This window comes from Homalodisca vitripennis, chromosome 4 (genome assembly GCF_021130785.1).
Source record: "Homalodisca vitripennis isolate AUS2020 chromosome 4, UT_GWSS_2.1, whole genome shotgun sequence".
Classification (NCBI taxonomy): domain Eukaryota; kingdom Metazoa; phylum Arthropoda; class Insecta; order Hemiptera; family Cicadellidae; genus Homalodisca; species Homalodisca vitripennis.
In genome coordinates, this window is record NC_060210.1 from 8,269,880 (window position 1) to 8,288,929 (window position 19,050).

Genomic DNA, 19,050 nt, shown 5'->3' on the forward strand with positions numbered 1-19,050 from the left:
AGGTTGCAAGTAGTTTTTAGCCTTTTTATAACATATAAACTGCTGTTAAGTCTTTTACATAGTTGATTTATGTGTGAGGTCCAGGTTAGTTTACTGTCAATAATAATCCCAAGGTATTTTGCTTCAGTTGTAAGTTCCACTTCTGGAAGACTGGAGGTTTTTATAGTTTTCAGCCCAAAATTTATTTGCTGTGTTTTACTTGAGTTTAGCACAAGCTCATTCTGATGGCAGTATTGTTTTGCCATACTCAGGGCAATAAAAGATGACACCTCAAGCTCCGAAGGTTGTTTGTCGGCTACAATTAGAGCAGTATCGTCTGCGTACATCATCACCCGGCTGTAGTCCTGAAGCTCTTTCGGTAGGTCGTTTGTGAAGAGGATAAACAGTACAGGGCCAAGTACCGAGCCCTGTGGGACCCCTCTATTGATCGATAGTGGAGTAGATGAGACCTTGTAGATTGTATTGTTTCTTGTGTATGAGATTTCTACTATTTGTGAACGCTCCTTCAGGTAGCTGGTCATCCATTTCATAGTTTTCCCTGTCACACCCATTTTCTCCATTTTCTGTAGAAGAAGTGCGAGGTCCAAGCAATCAAAAGCTTTGCTGAAGTCTAAGAAGAAGGCACTGGTGGAATTCCCTTCTTCCAATAGCTCCAGTATATTCTCAGTGAAGCTTATGAGAGCTGAGGCTGTTGATTTGCCCCTTAGGAAACCATGTTGCTGGGTTTTAAGGAGGTTGATGATATTTAATCAATGTGTTAATAATGTGTTGTAGGTTATCACTCTACTAATCAACGGGAGAGTTAAATACATTGCAGATTAAGACTTTGCCTGTGGATGGGTTGAATGAAGGACTATTTTTAATTTTATGTTGTTATTTATAGCTGACGTTATAATTCTTCTGCAGCTGAAAAAATTGAGAAACAACAAAATTATTGATTACGCTAGCAATCACTATTGATGATGAGAAACAGATAAAATCTAAATTAAATATATTGTTAGTATTCTTTTTTAAAGTAATGCCTTTTAGTAAAATATTAATTACTGGGAATTAACTAGTACTAAAAATATCAAACTGAATTTTAGGCAACTGTAATGTTTAACATTGAAACTAAATGTTAATAAATCTAAAACAAAGATTTCTAGAATTATAACTTCAAAAATGAAACTCACAACTTTGGCAGTAACTTCAAGCAAAATATATGTAATAACATCTTCCAATTAACGTGCCTAAAAATTAATATTTATTTTTAATCGAATGTACTTGCTACCTGTACATGAGTGTTCCATTTATTTTTGTTGCAGGAATTCATCTGTACTGTGTGCTAATCCGATCTTTGAGAATATGTTTAGAAAGAGTAGAAGATTAAAGTCTTTTCCAACTGAAAAAAAGTGTTCTTTGAGATTTGTCAACCAGACGGGCCGAAATGTTGATCTCCTCTGGATAAACTTTGACGGAAAGCCTGAGAAGTATCGCACCATACACCCAGAAGACCATGTCAGTATGATCACGTACATCTCTCACACTCGGACATTCGAAAATACGGAGACGAGAGACAAGCGTGCTGTCATTAATCTCCCTTACTACCCAGCAGACTGGGAGAAATATGATTCTGAGAAAATTGCTAACCTCGATATTCATGAACAAATATCACGTGACAGAATCGTACTGTTGATACAAACACCTATGTATAGTCTGAGTGATAGTTGTGTGCAAGTGTTCCGTGACAGTATCAAGTGGAGACACAACTTTGACTTACTTCATCAATTAAGATTTGAGTTACCAAAGATATTATATGATGAACTTGAAATGATGGTTTTGCGAAAAGAGTTTCAACCTAGGACTCTATAAGTATATCTGATAAAATTCCTACAAGCCGATTTTGTTTATATTATAAGGAAGTTTCAATTAGTTTTATTTTTGGTAAGTGATGTAGGCTGTCTTTTCACCGAGCTAGTACTAGATTTTGTTTTACTTGTTTTACTATTAGTTTTCAGTTTTGATTTGAAATTTATGATACATTTATGTTGGGTTCTTAAAATATCTTTGTAGTGAGGTTTAGTTTTTAATTCAGTACGTTATATAAGTATTAGATGTCTCAAAGTACGATGGTTCACAGCTTTCTAAAATTATTATATAATGAAGTAATTACGGTATATCCCAGATTCACACATTTGAATCGCCATTCAGATTTGAAAACTACTCAGTTATGTTATCGTCAGTATCTACACTGATAAATGTACCTGAAATCTATAGAAAGATGTAAACCTGTCAGATTTCACACTATGATTGATGGTGACCTACCAGATACATTTGTCGTGATCATAACATCGAGTGTTGTGTGTATATAAGTGTCATTACTTGTGATCGGACAGAAGTGGTGTTCTTTCACAGAGTGAATGATAAAGCTTCAAAAATGAGGTATGTTATAGTGATTTCTTTTATTTTCGTTCTACAAATCCTTTTGGATCGTGATTAAGTTTTGCTCACAATTATATTTTTAAGACAAAAGATTCCTTCCGTTATATAATGCACAAGCTAAATGCGCAGGAAGTTGATGATAATGTCCCTATGATTAGGTCACTTTTTTATTTATGTCTATCTACAACATTACCCTTTTATCTAAATTCAGTTCTAATGAATTTAGACAAATGTTTTGTTGCGTAACAAACAGTGTTGGAAACAATTTCTATCCCACCTTATTTATTTCTCTACATCTTATTTTTCCATATCTGAACATTATAAAAATTGAGAAACCTAAGGTTGGACACTAAAAGAAGTACATTAATATGTCAACTCGTTCAACTGTGGCGATTTAAATCTCTCTCACTTTATTTACTTATAGTGAGATAACATCCCATTAACAATCAAGATATTGCACCCGTGGCAATTTTCCACAATTTTTGAAATTCTGTAACATTATGATTAACAATATTAGCAGCTTAAGAACTTGTCTTATCTCTTCTTATATCTTTTTTCCCAAATCCTTAACATATGTTAGTCTTTTACTCACTTTACAGTATTTTCAAATTAATTCGAATCTTGTATTACATGCAATTTTAGCAATATTTCTGAGACAAACATTTAAATTTATGAATACAATCACTCACTAATATTAAATTCAAGTTTCATTTTGCATATTTTTTTATTAAACACCTCTCTTTAAGTAAAACAAATTTTTTTTATTGATGTGCTTAAAACGGTTCATGTGGAAATTTTTTCATGTACGACCTCCTACAAATGTAAAATTTACGTCAAATTTTACAGTACTTGTGTATTTTTGATTGATATTGTTTTATTTGCACATTATTTAAATTAATATGTTCTAAGAGATATTTGATCAACCTAATTACAGGATTTTTTTCAAGAAGTTTTCATAAAGAAGTAAAATTTAAAAATAATAAAAAGTAAGCATGAGCAAATTGCTTTTGCGCAACCTTTCATATTCAGGACGTAGGTGCAACCTTCACATGTTAAGTAAGCATAATACAAACCTAAAAAATCCTACTGATTTTCAAAATCTAAAAGGAAAAGATAATTTTTTAAAATATGAAGATAATATATATATATACAGTGGAGGCGATATAGATAGTTTCAGGTTTGTGTGAGAGAGAACTAACACCTACCATAGAAGGTGACAGATCAATTGACAGGCCTCAGTAAAAATGCTAAATCCCTTTCCTCCAAATTACTGTCATTGATTGGTGATTTAATTAAAATGAAGAGATTGCATCCATGTCTGTGTATGAGTAGTTGTACAAAGGTTAATTCCTCACAGTAATTATATTTAGTAATTTTTACATTGGTTTTACAATAGTAAAGTTTACTCTTCAAATTAACCTACAAATAACATTTAAGAGTATATACCAATATAAATACTACTGTGTGTGATACTAGTATCTGATTTCAAATTACATTAAATAAGAGACTGAATACAAGCAAATTAGACAAGTATATATTAATAAAAAAGTGTATTCCTAGTTGTTAAGCTTAAGCTTTAGAGTTTTGTTTTCTGAAAGTCGTATTCCCAAGGTGGTGCATGGAATAAAGAATGTGGATCACTGAGAAAATGATGCATATGTCAAGTGCTATTAGGTATAAGGAATGAATGATAAGACAAGCTTTCGGTGTTCATCACTGAAAAAAAGAATTTCAAAAAAATCCTGTGAATAATCCTGGGTGTGATTCCTTGTTTAATAAGGATCAGGTAACTTTGGTGATCAGTTAATCAAGACTATATCGGACATTAAATTCAATTTATGTTATATATAATCCAAATTGAAAAATCTATTTTGTCTGTATTTGCGAGAATAGCATATATCGGTCACTGGTAATTTTACACATTGTGTTATAGGGTGTGGTCATTTCATTTAAAATAGACCAAGAACAGTTCATCCAAATTATTAATAAACAGAAAACTGGGGAGTATTACAATCGTAGAAACGGACTCTCATATTTTTTAGACAAGATTGAAATAAGAATTATTTTACTTTTATTACAGAACACTATTCTTCACTATGTTTTTTTTTGTTTTCAGGTTTATCCTGCTGTGTGTTCTGTTTACTCTAGTTGTTTCCACCTGGGCAAAACATGGTTACTTTGATAAAATTATCAAGTTCGTGAACTCAGGAGATTATACTTGGAAGGTAATTTTTTAAAATATAATTTAAAAAAAAAACTGGGTGGCAAATTTATTACTTAGTATGCAGCAGACATAGTACTAACTACAAAGTCCCTTGCCAGAATCAACAATGTAACCGTTTGTTGGGTTCCTGGTCATGAGGGGATTCTTGGGAACGAAAAAGCTGATGCCCTGGCCAACCAGGGCTCAGCAACAATTATGACGGGCCCTCAACCGTTCTGCGGTGTTCCAAGGTGTGAATCGTCTAGGGTTGTCTCGAAATGGATTCGCGCGGAGCATGGGAGAAGGTGGAGGTTGCATCTGGGTTTGAGAGTGAGTAGAATGGTATTACAGTCACCTTCCTCCAAGGTGGCTTCGGACCTTCTCTCATTAAACAGATCAATGTCTTCTAAGGTCATTGGTCTCATTACGGGGCATGGTCACCTGAGGAAGCATCTACACAGAGTTGGCATCCTTCAGTAGGATCCGCTCTGTGGAAGGTGTAATGAGCAGGAGGAGACTGCTGAGCACCTGCTCTTTGATTGCCCTGCAATAGCAAGAGAGCGGTATGCTATCTTTGGTAGCTTGGACAGGGGTGGTGAATTTTCCCAGGAGGACTTGATAGGTTGTTTTCGGCGGTTTGTTGAACTGCTGAAGTTGTAGACTGGTAGGCCTCATGGTGTTTCCGGGGTGCACAAAAAGCCCTTGAGGCTTAAGTGCATGGCAGTAGGCCGCCCCAAGGGAAAAAAAAAAAAAAAAAAAAAAAAAAAAAAAAAAAAAAAAAAAAAAAAACTACAAAGTGTGTTAGACAATATAATAATAATAATGACCATCAACAATAACAGTTAGTGTATTTGGAGTTTGAATGTGTGGATGTGAGAAGGCTTAACATTGTAGCCGGGCACATTACTTCAGCTTGGAAAGAAGACACAGATGGCCTATACAAAGAAAATTTTGCAGCTCTTCCCTTTAGCCCTAGTCCTAAGCAGCCCGGACATGGTTCATAGTCCAGACCATTGTTGGTTGGCTGAGATCTTCTGGTGTATATGTATCTTGATTGAGTTACACCAGGAAGTAGCAAATCCACATCATCCAGGAGGGAGTAGCAGTCCAAGTAATCATTGATCAATTGGAAAAAAGAAGATTCAGATATTGCTGTCGGAAGTCGAGGTTTTGGAATCCAACCTGCGTCTCTTGACATATAACCAGTGCGGCAATATATTTATATTGCAACTTCAGCTCAAGTATTCTATAAAGTGAGTTTGAACTCTGTTCAGCAGGTCCATACATCCAAATTGGTAAAGTGAATTAAACTCAAGCAAAGTTCTAACCAAGGTCTTGTAAAGGCCTATTAAAGTCTTAGGAAACATAACCCTCTCCCGGGAAATCACCACGAATCGCCATGGCAGGGAGCCTGGCACTAACGTTGAATCGTCACCGATCACTATCATACGGCTTCAACTGCTTTCTGCTGCTATCATATGGTTACTTTTGGAATTGCTATTGGAAATATCTGTTAAAAGTACTGTTCAGTGCACATTTCTGTGCCTAGTAATGCTGTGTAATATATTAAATGTTTTATTGATATCTTCATTGACAGTGATTAGTAGTTTTTCTTAAAAATGCCTTCAAACTTCTTTTGCTATTTTATAGGATTATTAGACCTATTTGTAACCTCCTCCAGCTATTATTTTACTGACATATTATTACGTTGTTTTTATAGTTGTTTTTGTACAAGATATGTAGCCTTATTTCAAAATAGCAATACAAACAAACATTTCTTGTACAAATAAGTATTCATTTAGATTGACTTTCCTTATAGGCTTTACAATTTTTCAAATACCCCATATTATAGAGAGTTTTGTACAATAATGTGTTACAGTTTTGTTTGAATACAGTTGTGAAAAAGAAAAACATAAGTGTGTTCTCCTGTGAAGGAGAGGCTGGATCAGTTCAGCCTGGTCTGCGCCAGAAGTACGGTGCAGCAATTCGGCCAGAAGAGGATTAAATCAATCATCAATATCTTTATAACCAAAAATAGATTTAGTGCAGACAAGCATCTTTGTTCTACAATGATGTATACTATAACTAAAATCATTTTATACTAGTATCAAAATACTATTGTCAGTTTGCTACCCTGATGTTCAAAATAGATAAATATGATGGTTATATTTCTCTCTGTTAAATGCCTCATGAGAAATAGAAAATATAATTTTTAGAAAGAGAATATTGTATTTTACGGTAACACACACCCTCACACCACTGCCTTGATTAAGAAGAAAGTTGGAGATTTCCGTGGACATTTTTTGACATTCCATGACACTTTTTTGTGCTTATCCAGCACCTAGCAACTAATTCCTTCTTGTCTTCTTGTACCTGAAAGTGTGACTCAGTGGACAATGGTTAGATGAAAGATTCAAGAATGCTTTGTCAACTGTTTCAGTTCCCAGAAAGTGAGAATTTGAAGAGATTAAGCTGATACAGCATGAAATAGTTTGGAATTGAATGACGGTTTTAAGAAAAATAAGGTGTAACACAGTTTAAATATTATGAGCTATTATAAAGTTTTACATAACGGGTTCAATTTATAGTTGTTTTGTGGACTTTAGAGTAATAAAAACATGTTTTTGTTGTAAATTACCATACATTTTTTGCTATGTACTGTGGTTGTTTTATTGGACATAAAAAATGAGCTGGTGGTTTAACACTTACACTATAAAATAAATTATACACAGCAATTAATATTTACGCAAGTTGAAAATTATCTGGCATTAAACATTGTAAAAATGAGGACAAGTCAACTGCAATGTAGTTTTGTTGTTCATATGCAGATATGTAATATGCGATGAGCTATGTATAGATGAAAGTTGTGCTATGTATTTACTGAATTTGTAATAAATTACATTTGACTTAACCGTTTCAGGCTGAACACAACAAAGTGACTGCTATGGGTCATAAAGCCAAAGTGTTGGCTGGGTCTCACGTGGGCCAAGGGTATGTCCGTAACCTGCCCACGCGGCCTCGGGTCAGTCATGCCACCATTCCCAAGTCCTTTGACGCCCGCTCTGTTTGGTCGTACTGTGACAGCATATGGAGCATAAAAGACCAGGGCAACTGTGGCACGTGCTGGGTACGTTTTACTACTGCACGTACAGTTATTGCTTACTTCTATTGTGTACTTGTGTTATTCCATGCTTTTATGATATTATTGCACTGTGGAATTGAAATTCAATCACGTACATTCCTGTTGAAAGTGACTAACAACATCAGTTGTGTTGACATAGGAGCTTTTTAGGGCCATTGACGAGTTAATCTATCGAGCAGCAATGACCCATTTTATTTTGATTTGTGATGGGTGGTGATTCGAGTAACGGAAAAATGGCAAGGTAAATAACAGTAAGTAGTTCACTGTTTTGTCACTAGAGTGTGGGCATGCTGATTGGCTTACATTGAAATGTGTAGTTTCTTGCAAATTGTGCACTGAGAATTACGTTTCCAGTGCAATAATTGCGATGTAGTTTTGTGTGGGCTCCTTTCTTCAAGGTTTCCCATTTACAAAAACTATTAAAACCGGTATTCATAAACAAGTATGTGTGAATATATATAATGTGTGAAATAAGGTTTTACCTCGATTTTTATACATTTCAAAATACCTATGTCAAATTCAACAAAAACAAACACTCAAAAAGTTGTTTGATTTACATTTTAACTTAAAGATAATTGTTTTGTATTTTTTGTATTTAAAATTACCAATAACTTAAAATATGTAACAAAAAACCCCATTGAGTGCTGTAGGTATTTTGCTACGCTATCCCCTTAAATTGCAGGCCTAATTTTTATATATTTGCAAGCTTTTGGAAAAAATTGTTCAATAACCTCTTGACAGATTTTCATGTTTTCTTTTTTGTTTTGGCAATAAAAGGAAGAATATCATACATATTTTTCCTGGTAGAAATAAAATACAATATATTTTTAATATGTTTCAGTACATTTTTATTTTTTTATACACTTGAGTTTCATTTAAAATCGTCCATAAAAAAAGAGGTAGAGAAATAATGCTAGGTTATTTTGATGTTTTTAAGAATCTTAGAAAAACTGGGTCTCAGCATATGGAAGCCGCATATAACCTTTTATAAATTCTTCAAAAAAGAGTATAGAAAAAAGCTCAACCTAGCAAAAAGGGCTTGTTTTTGAAAATCATATAGAGGGAGCTAGTAATAAATGTAAGGCTGCCTGGGAGGTAATTTCCTCAGAAACACAAAACAACACAGGTGTAACACCAACAACACTTGATCCACACCTAACTAACCAGTATTTCATACAGTCGGGTGGCAGACATTCAAACTAACATTGATAACACTGACATATTGGCAACCAACCTACTGGCTTAACACTTTAAACTAACTGTGTACCCTGAATTTACTTGGTCATTAATCACCCCAACTGATGTAACTAAGGTAGCTGCTAAATTGTCAAACTCTAAAACTTCCGACTTTTTATGGTATATCTAATTATATTGTCAAGAACACAATAAAACACATCAGTTCACCATTAGCTTTCATCTTCAATCAATGCTTATTACATGGATATTTTCCTGATCTTCTAAAAATTTCCAAGGTATTGCCAGTCTACAAAAAAGGGGATAGATCTCTGCCCCAAAGCTATCGCCCAATTTCTATAGTCCCCATCTATCAAAAGTTTTTGAATCTATAATGTATCATCAACTTAATCAACATTTTGAGTCCAATAATATAATCAGTAATAACCAACATGGCTTTTCGTACCAATAAATCTACAACTTCTGCCGTTACAGAAATAGTCGTTAAAGCACTTCATGCTTTTGAACAAAAGGAGTCAGTCGCTTTAACACTCATTGATTTAAGTAAGGCGTTCGATTGCGTGAATCATGGCATCCTCCTTGACAAAACTTAAGATCTATGGTATATATCAGAAAATTCCATTAATATATTGCAGTCATATCTATCGAATAGAGTACAATATGTTTCTGTTCAAGCTCAGCAGTCTACCACTCTTTCTGTGGCCACAGGTGTACCACAGGGTTCAGTTTTAGGACCATTCTTATTCATCATTTTTTATAAATGATCTGCCCTCTAATGTGTTGTCTAACATTGTTATTTATGCTGATGACACCACTCTTTTTTCATCTAATAAGCAGTTGAATACTCTGAAAGAAAACATGGATGCATCTCACAGCTTGGCTTTAAATTGGTTCACTTCTAATAGACTGATATGTAATCAGGAGAAAACGCAAAATCTGCTTCTCAGCTTATCTGAAAATTATGAAGATCAATCTGTAAAATTGTTGGGTTTTCATCTTGACAGCAAGCTTAATTGGAAATCACACATTGACCATGTATGTAGAAAAAATATCTAGAGTCTTGTATCTAATGTGGAAACTGAGGGATTTTGTTAGCTGTGAATATTTGAGAGTGGCATATTTTGCCTTTTTTTCAATCACACATTTCCTATGGCATTGTTTTGTGGGGTCACTCCAATGCTGTGAATGATATTCTTCTCATTCAAAAAAAAGTAGTTAGAACCATCAGTGGAAGCAGCTCTCTAGAACATTGCAAACCACTTTTTTTATCAATCTCAAATTCATGACAGTTATTAACCTTTACATTTTTCATATACTAGTCTATACAAAATTACAAATTACAGATTTCAATACCAGACAAGATTTTCATCAACACAATACCAGGGGGTAAAAACAAATTAGATCTCCCTCAGCACAGGCTAGTCAAAACCGGCAAACTCTTTTAAATTCAATTGCATAACTTTTTATAATAAGCTGCCCTGCATCTGCTACAATGACTCCTTTCAATATTTTTAAACTAAAGATAAGTAACTGGCTCATAATGGCAATCCATTCTACTCTTTAAAAGAATTTTTAGATTCTGACATAAATATCATTTTTTGATTGGTTTGATTGTATATTTCTGATTTTTCTATACTGTATTAGCTATAACGTAATTAACAAACCATGTGCACACTCTTCATAGATTATATTAAACCTGTTACTTGGTCATAAAATTAGTATAAATTATAGTACAATATTGTAATAACTAATTTTGTTGTTGTAAATATCAGTGCTGTATATTTTTGACGATGCCTATTTCATATTGTTGTGACCAATGGCTAATAAACTTCTTGATTCTTGATTCATATATATTATTTTTTTTAGATCTTTAACTATACCACATGAAATATCATTAAATTATGAACAAAATTCACGTATAATATTATATTTTTCCCAATAAACTAATGCCAACAGTACATCATAAAACTGTTATGCACTTGGCAGGAAAAACTGGAATCAATAAAACTAATAAATGCTTGTTGCTATGTAAACATCTAAATATCAATATTCATATTATTATATTAATAAATGTAAATTGTACACTGCTTTATGATTTGTTTTTACATCCAAGTATATTATTATGGAATATAGTGAGCAGTGCTACTAGCCACATGCTTAGAAATTGAACAAGTATATGGATATTGTTTACCAACACTTGCATACCAAATATTGTAACATTTTTTCATTTATTTACCAGTGTTGACATACTTTTACTCACAGCAGACATAATTTGTGTGATCTAATAACAAATATTTCAACTGCAAAACAAAGATTTTAATTCTTAAGAACATTACAATATTTGTATTTTGTACTATCTATGTAAATATTACTGATAACTTCTATAATATAGTGTATACTTTTTTGATATGACAAGTGTTTCATCACTTGATGATGACAGATTGACAGACGGTGGATTATGTCAATCAATATGTAAAATCCCATTTACATGTTTACTACGGATGATGCACAAGTTTGGAGTACACGATTTTAGCAAAATTTGTTCAACAACGATTTTGTTTCAAAATTAGTGGTAATTTCTTGGATTAATCTGTGTATTTAAGATTAGATAATTTATCATGAAGCAAGAAAAATAGTTTGAATAATATATTGTCTCTAGAATTATTGTTTATCTAATTTTTTTACTGGTAAATTTTAACTACCTATTACTAGTTATTAAGTTGAACTCATTGAGGAAGCAAATAACCTAGCCTGTCCAGGACTGAATGTTTGAATTGATTTTGGCAAAAATTTCATGTGTATACTAAAATATGAAATAGAATGTATTTGGATACAGATAAATTTGTCAATTTTCAGGACATTTTAGTCTATTTGGTTGCCCTACAATAGTGTTTGTTGCTTTCTCTAAATAATTTTGTATTTCATATTTTTAGTATATATTTACAATTTCTTTAGTAAGAAAAATAAAAAATCTAAAGCAACTGTCAATATCCTATTACTTTTTTGTTCAAAACAGCACAATGTTTTTTACGTGGAAACCCAGTTTTTATTTGATTACTTAATTATAAAGCATAACAAAACAAAATTTACTTACAATTTTCAACTTGTTGATTATTTTATGACAAGCTCCTGAATTAGTTGTCTGGGAGTTGAGATAAAACTATTTCATTAAATTTGTATTATTAAAGTGATAATTAAAATAAACTATTTACATTACATACAATGACAATTCATTTACATTTTATAATTCACTTTTGTGTCAGTCTTTGAGTATCTTTGATATCTCAATGTCACTGTCCAATTATCTGTTTACTTCTGAAGTACGCAAATTGTCATGTTCCATGAGGTAGCGGAAGAACTAAAAACTCATTCAACAATTATAAACAGTTAAACTAAACAGAACATTATACATAGAATGTAAGCAAAACATTGAAGTGACAAAAATTGAGTATATGGCAAAATGCAAACAATAATAAAACAAGTTGTTAGTTGTGGTTCCAGTGTGCAAACATAATGAATCGATTTTCTGCTTTGTATCCTTGGTGGAAGTGAGTAGGTTTTAATGGAAAATACATTTTTTATACTTCCACATTAAATTTTATTAAATTTAATGTAAGTATATAAAATGTCTTTTCCATTAAAATAATAAATCGAAACTATAAGGATGCATGAGAGCATAAAATTGCTATCTAACGGAAAAATAAACAAATACGTTATCGTTAGCGTCTAAAAAGAGCACAAGTACCGCTCGGGCAAGATTATTCAGTCCTACTTGACTGCAAAGAGTGATTCTCAGGCAAGTTCCCCAATGGGTTAAACTTTTATTTATTTGCAGTAAAAAGGGTTTACCAAACTTATTGTTTTAACAATAATAAATGAGTGATTTATGATTTTGTTTGTAACATGATATGAAGATTTAGTACAGTAGATATAATCAAGAGCTCAAACGATGTTGCAGGCTGTGTCCTCAGCTTCTGTCATGTCGGACCGTGTATGTATCGCATCAGGCGGTCAGACACGTGTCAACATTTCCGCAGAACAGTTGGCTGCCTGCTGCACCGACTGTGGTGTTGGTTGTAATGGTGGTTACCCTGACTTGGCTTGGCCTTACTTCCGTTCTCACGGACTCGTCACTGGTGGAGATTTTGATTCTAATGAGGTCAGTTGTGTGCATCACCAACTTTTACTGCTAAATGCATGGATATCAGCTTTCAACAGTTATCAGATGAATTTAGCCTTTACTCTTCTGACACATTGCAGTTATATATTTGTGAATTTATAATTCACAGTTATATTTTTGTGTTAATTCTTTCAGGATTAAAAAAAAAGTAAAATACATAATGCTTTGTTATTTTTTTCATTGTATTGATACAAGCTGCTTATCCGTGAAACATGTATTTAAAAAGACTGGTTTCTGAAAGCCATCATTACTATTAGTACTTTATATATTTTTCAAATATTAGGATACTAAAATGTTCATAATAAAATTCACCTTCTTTTGTTTTAATAACACCTTAACCAAATACTGATAAAGTATAAAACCTTTTATTATAAAAACCATTATATGACATTTAATTTTTTTTTCTACGATACTAAAATATTATGTTATCACAAAATTAATGTAAAATTATACAAAAACACGTAAAAACTCAGTATTTATAAACTGGCTTGAATCTACTTTTGTGTTTTAGCATGTATTAAATCATGATGAAAAGTGCAGTGATTTTATCTTAACAAATGTTGGAGTAATATGTGAAATAATTTTATCATGATTAATGATTATTTCAATTTTTGACTATTGACAAAATGAATGTCTCAGGGTTGCCAACCGTACGAAGTGCCTCCAACTGGCAGTTCGGCAGATCAGTACTTGCGCTGCAGCCCTCATAAGTGTACCAACACCCACTATCAGAACAGCTACAAGTCAGATCTCCATTATGGTATTATCTTTTTTTATTGACCTTTATTTTGATGAGATAACTTTTCAGCGTGCCTCTATTGTTGAAGTATAAAATAAGAAGGAGATAGCTCAGCTCATGGTATCCCAATTGTGGATTATCACCATTAACAAATGTAACTAATCATTTCTTTTAATATTGATTTTTATAAGGCAAATAATTAGAATCTTGAATATGGGTAGATTACTAGGATTGATTAATAACTTTGATACCCTACAGTATTATCTATATTATTAATAAAATAAAGAGTTTTTCTAAGAATGTTATTAAAGACATCATCAGCACAGCACGTCTACCAATTTACTGATCCAAAAAAGATGCTTTTCCTATAAATGTGACAGTACATTAAAAGTTAATTCTATTTGTACAACCTTTATATTGTAGGTTTGGTTCAATAAAAATTCAATATTCAATTCTTATTCCTAAGAGAATTAGACACTTGTTTTTTTAATAACTTCAGAAACATCACACTCAACGTAGTTCTGAACTGATCTTGTACTGGCAACTAGTGAAATTTCTTTATTTTGTAAAGTTTTATTCTTGCTTACAAAAGTTGAATTGAATTATTTTAATTTAATCTGTAAATTCTCATTGGAATAAGATTGAACATGTTTTTTTCACATGGCATGAACAATTGTGAACCAGGCAGATTACAATATTTCTTAGAGAAATAAATCAACATTGTTCAGACATTGTTAGATGTGTAGATCAGATTATTATGATTGTTCTAAGAAAAAATGTGATGATTCATAAACTGTTTTTTTTTTTTACGTTTACTTTTAATAGCAGTGAATACAAACCTCTTTCATGTAATATGGACATGTGAAATTGTGACATTTCTTCAACCTTCTTGTCCACATAGAGGAATATGATCTTTTTCTTGCATTTCTCTGTGCTGCTCTTCTCTGTATCTTTATTACATAGAAGCAGTTCGCCTCTTTTCTGAATTTCCTTTGGCAAAGTTGTGATGTATTTGTGTGAATAGAAGTTTTCATCAGATCCAAAGTCATGTACTCAGATATTTTTAACATATTACATTCTCATTATTATAGTTGGCTCGATAAATGAACGCTCTCCATTCAAACCACTAATATTTCTCGCATATAAAAGTATATTCAAGAGTATCTTCTAGAGTTTCCATCAGTATCGTAGTGTTAACACATTTTGTCTAATATGTCTACATCAAACCTGTACCTGTACCATTAGAATTTAATGTTTTATATATATATATATATATATATATATATATATATATATATATATATATACACCTATTGAATCACTGTTTGTGTGATTAATACTGATTATTTATCAATGAATTATTAATTATGTTCATAAATTTTTTTAGGATAAGTATATTTTAAATTATATTGACAAGTCACCTGTTCATTGTAGATCTTATCTACTAAAATTATGTAATGTTACGTGACAATAAATTTCTGATTCGCTGCTCGTTACCGGTACTGGAAACGATTTCGGCCATTTTGTGCTTGATTGTAAAGCAGTTACAGATTTATTTTTTCTACGAACATGAGATACCAAGGTTGCTTTACATGGTAGCCAACTAAACTGTTGTGTAACCCTCGGTCTTCATCCTGAGGGACCACCCTTCTGCGTCCTCTTACTGTACTATTAAGATTGAGTAATTGTTGTCCAAAAGAGACAAACAAACCAGTTGTCTAAAGATATATTTGTGTATGATCCAACTAGCCTAAGCATTAAATTGTCAGATGCATTGCTGATACGAAAAGAGCCATGTAAGTGAGAGCACATGTATACTTTTATAAGTACTTTTATATGTACTTTTATTTTATGTTTTGTTCACCAAATATGGATTTGGTGGCTTTACTAGGAATTTCTTGACAAAATAGACACTTTCTTCTGAATTCAAGCACTTTTTGAGCTAGACACGAAATCTTTATAAATGTTTTGTATGGGAGCTAATTTATTTAGTGTTTTTCACTGGTCTCCGGTTTTTACATAGCCTCTACCCATGCACAATTGCTGTTGCCCTTCATGTCCATAATCTTTCCAAGACTTGATTTAAATGTCCCAGCTAACAATGCAATTGTACATTGATTAGAGGTTTTAATTCACACTTATCAGTAAATTTAGCATTCCTTTCCTTCACAAACCAATCCTTATCCCTCTAACTGATGACCGATGGCACAGACGTTTAAAGACTTCGGTCAACTTTCCGATTATATTACGTGAAAACTGTCTAAGTTATAAAGACGTAACTTGCACCAGTCGAATCCTCTACTCATACATAGCAATTCATTTTTTATAGTTTATATTCGTAATACAATATAAATGAATTACTCGTTGTCACCTGATATCGATCCAAATGCTGCACAGCATAAGCTGACGGCAATGCAGTTGGTGACGCGCTGCACGGCCTTGACGTTCTTTGTTGCTAGGTTATTGTGTAGGCTAGTTGTTTATAATTAATTGATTGTTATGTTGTGAAATGGGCGATTGTTCAAATGATATACATGAATTATTGGATGATGAAAATATTAGTTCTGATGATGAAAGTGACATATCAGAAAATAAAGTGCATAATGATATTTCTCTGTCAGATTTGTTGTAAGGTAGTCTGGATGAATATAATCGGGTGGGATGTGAGTTGGGTTGTGAAAATTGATAGTGACAGTGAAAACAATTAATTCATCATTATCTGATATTCCTCTTGCCCAAAGAATTCATCAAACACCAATATGGATATACATAATGCCAAAAAAATTTGTTCATACTTTAAATTTATGTCAAAAAACTTTTTTGTGTTGTAAATAAGTGTATATGTGTATATATATATATATATATATATATATATATATATATGTTATAATAATTTTGTTCAGATATATTTTGTACATTTACAGTATCTTATCTCAAGTCATGTAAAAGTTACATGGTGTGAAACTTAGAAATAAACAAAATTACAATGCACATTTTTCATTGTATTTTTTTTTAAATAATATTTTTAAGCGTTCTCTGGTTTCTAACAAAAAGAAAGATATATAGTAAAAAGAAACACTTATTACTTAGAATTTTGCACATATTTTTAATTTTAAAATATCCGAAAAATATACTGCACAAAGACAAAAACCAGTGTATCATTCTGGGATTTTCTTATTTTCAGTCGGAGGGTTAAGTAATGCTAACAGACACAAACATTATCCTTTCAAGTAGTTAACTAGTTACTTCTACAGTGTAAAACATCACGTCTGATACATCTGTTTTGCAGGTAAGACTGCCTACTATGTACCACCTGATGTCCAGTCCATTCAAGCTGAGATCATGACCAATGGTCCAGTCGTGGCAGGATTCACGGTTTACGATGACTTCTACAGCTACAAGTCAGGCATGTACCATAGTATAGTACTGACATGTGGCTAGTCAGTTGTTAATGTATTATATCAAGTAACCTCTTGTTTCTTTAACTCTACATGTATTTGTGTTAATAGTGTTGTACAAGGTATGTTTATAAAGTAACGGGAATTTTCATTTTTTTTATATATATATTTATTCATCTACATTAATGTTGTCACCTTCAAAACAGTCCCCATTAGATATTACACACTTGTGCTAGAGCTTCTTCCAATCCTAGAAACATTTCTCAAACTCGATCTTTGGGATAATCTTTAGTTCTTTGAACAATGCACTTTTAATGTCGTCTATGCTTGTAAAACGACAACCCTTTCTTTGACATGGTACTTTTAGTGTACACGATAACCCCTACGGCAGTAATTTTTTTAACTAATCTGGTACGATAACTTAGATGTTTATTAAAAATGCAATATTTTAGATAATTTTTGTCAAATACTCATGATGTTTTCACAAAAATACGTGTAAAGAATTGTAGATGCTTTGTCACAAATCGAGGCATTTTTTCGGATTGCTTCACGCGAAGAGCAATTCTTGCCGTTTAACCTTGTGGCAAGAATTATTCATGATGCACTATGCCATTAGAATCGAAGAACACAATGAGCATAACCTTCATGGCCACTTTTTTTAACAAACAAAAATCGCTGTTAATAAAATACGTCTACATAAATAATATGTTAAACGGAATAAATGACCACAAAGTTTTCCGGTTGATACCGGAGTTAAACACTGTAACATCTGTCTAAGTGAAGATTGATCACCTGTAGTGAGGGTGAAAACAATAGTAGCTGTAAAATTAACATTTACATTGTAACTTCTTTAAGTTAACAATTACTGTGTCAAGTTAAATGTGGTTATGTGACAGGAGTGTACAAGCATGTGACCGGAGCATTGTCTGGAGGCCATGCCATCAGGGTGCTGGGCTGGGGAGTAGAGGACGGTGTTGACTATTGGCTCATTGCCAACTCCTGGAACCGCACTTGGGGCGACAACGGCTACGTTAAGTTCATACGAGGCATCAACAATTGCGGAATTGAAGAGTTTGTCACTGCTGGATTGGTCGAGCCCAATTAGCATTCAAGTTGTAACACCAAGTCATCTGTTAATTCTATATGTTTTAGAAAACATACAGTATATAGTTTTACAAAAATAAAATTTATATTACTTTTACAACAGTTTTTAATTATCCTTGTTATCTTGAAACATTTGCCAAAACCGAGCTGCTGGCAAGTTATCTCATCATGTAACAAAGTAGTGATCTGTTGCATTCTTTTGTGTACCTAGTGGTGAAATAGGGAACTTAATATTAATACAGTTAGTTACTTTGCCACTAGATGGTGTGGCATGTTATTCTGCTTATATTGAGCACTTGTAAGTGATATGACCGATGCTACTCTACTCAATTACAAAGCAGTTGTTTTTAGTGTTTATTAAATTCACATTTGGAGGATACATACATGTGTTGTATCAGTAATTAAAGTTTGATTACGTTTAAAAACATGCAATAGAAAAAATTACCTTTTTGTTGTAGCATTTCTGTGGTGTTCTATTTGTCTGGGGGTGGCAAAAGAGTATTTTGCCTAGAGCACCAGAATAGCATGTGCCGAGACTATTGTAACACTGCTGAGATTCTTGCAGTTAATTTTCAAAAACTTATATTTATTATTGGACAAATTGCAAAAATATGAGGCTCATTTAATAAGTACCGTAACGAGACAAACTACTATTGCTCAAAAACGTTT

General features: G+C 32.7%; 1 protein-coding gene across 2 annotated transcripts; it reads left to right on the forward strand.

The window, feature by feature from the left end:
• The first annotated feature begins 1,310 nt into the window (after positions 1-1,310).
• Positions 1,311-18,478, forward strand: LOC124358926 (cathepsin B-like cysteine proteinase 3). 2 transcript variants are annotated; one of them, XM_046811192.1, is made up of 7 exons: positions 1,311-1,923; positions 4,538-4,646; positions 7,545-7,751; positions 12,919-13,119; positions 13,780-13,900; positions 17,169-17,285; positions 18,174-18,478. In XM_046811192.1, the coding sequence occupies exons 3-7, from the start codon at positions 7,569-7,571 to the stop codon at positions 18,380-18,382; spliced, it is 831 nt and encodes a 276-aa protein (XP_046667148.1). In that variant the 5' UTR covers positions 1,311-1,923; positions 4,538-4,646; positions 7,545-7,568; the 3' UTR covers positions 18,383-18,478. The 2 variants fall into 2 exon arrangements, with proteins under 2 accessions (XP_046667148.1, XP_046667147.1); XM_046811191.1 differs by lacking the exon at positions 1,311-1,923 and adding an exon at positions 2,267-2,421.
• Positions 18,479-19,050: the final 572 nt, after the last annotated feature.

Bases quoted from the DNA above. Each gene is read 5' to 3' on its own strand.
- LOC124358926 (XM_046811191.1), top strand. The intron at 4,647-7,544 runs GTAATTTTTTAA...TAACCGTTTCAG, and splicing joins CAGGAGATTATACTTGGAAG to GCTGAACACAACAAAGTGAC. The intron at 17,286-18,173 runs GCATGTACCATA...GTTATGTGACAG, and splicing joins CTTCTACAGCTACAAGTCAG to GAGTGTACAAGCATGTGACC.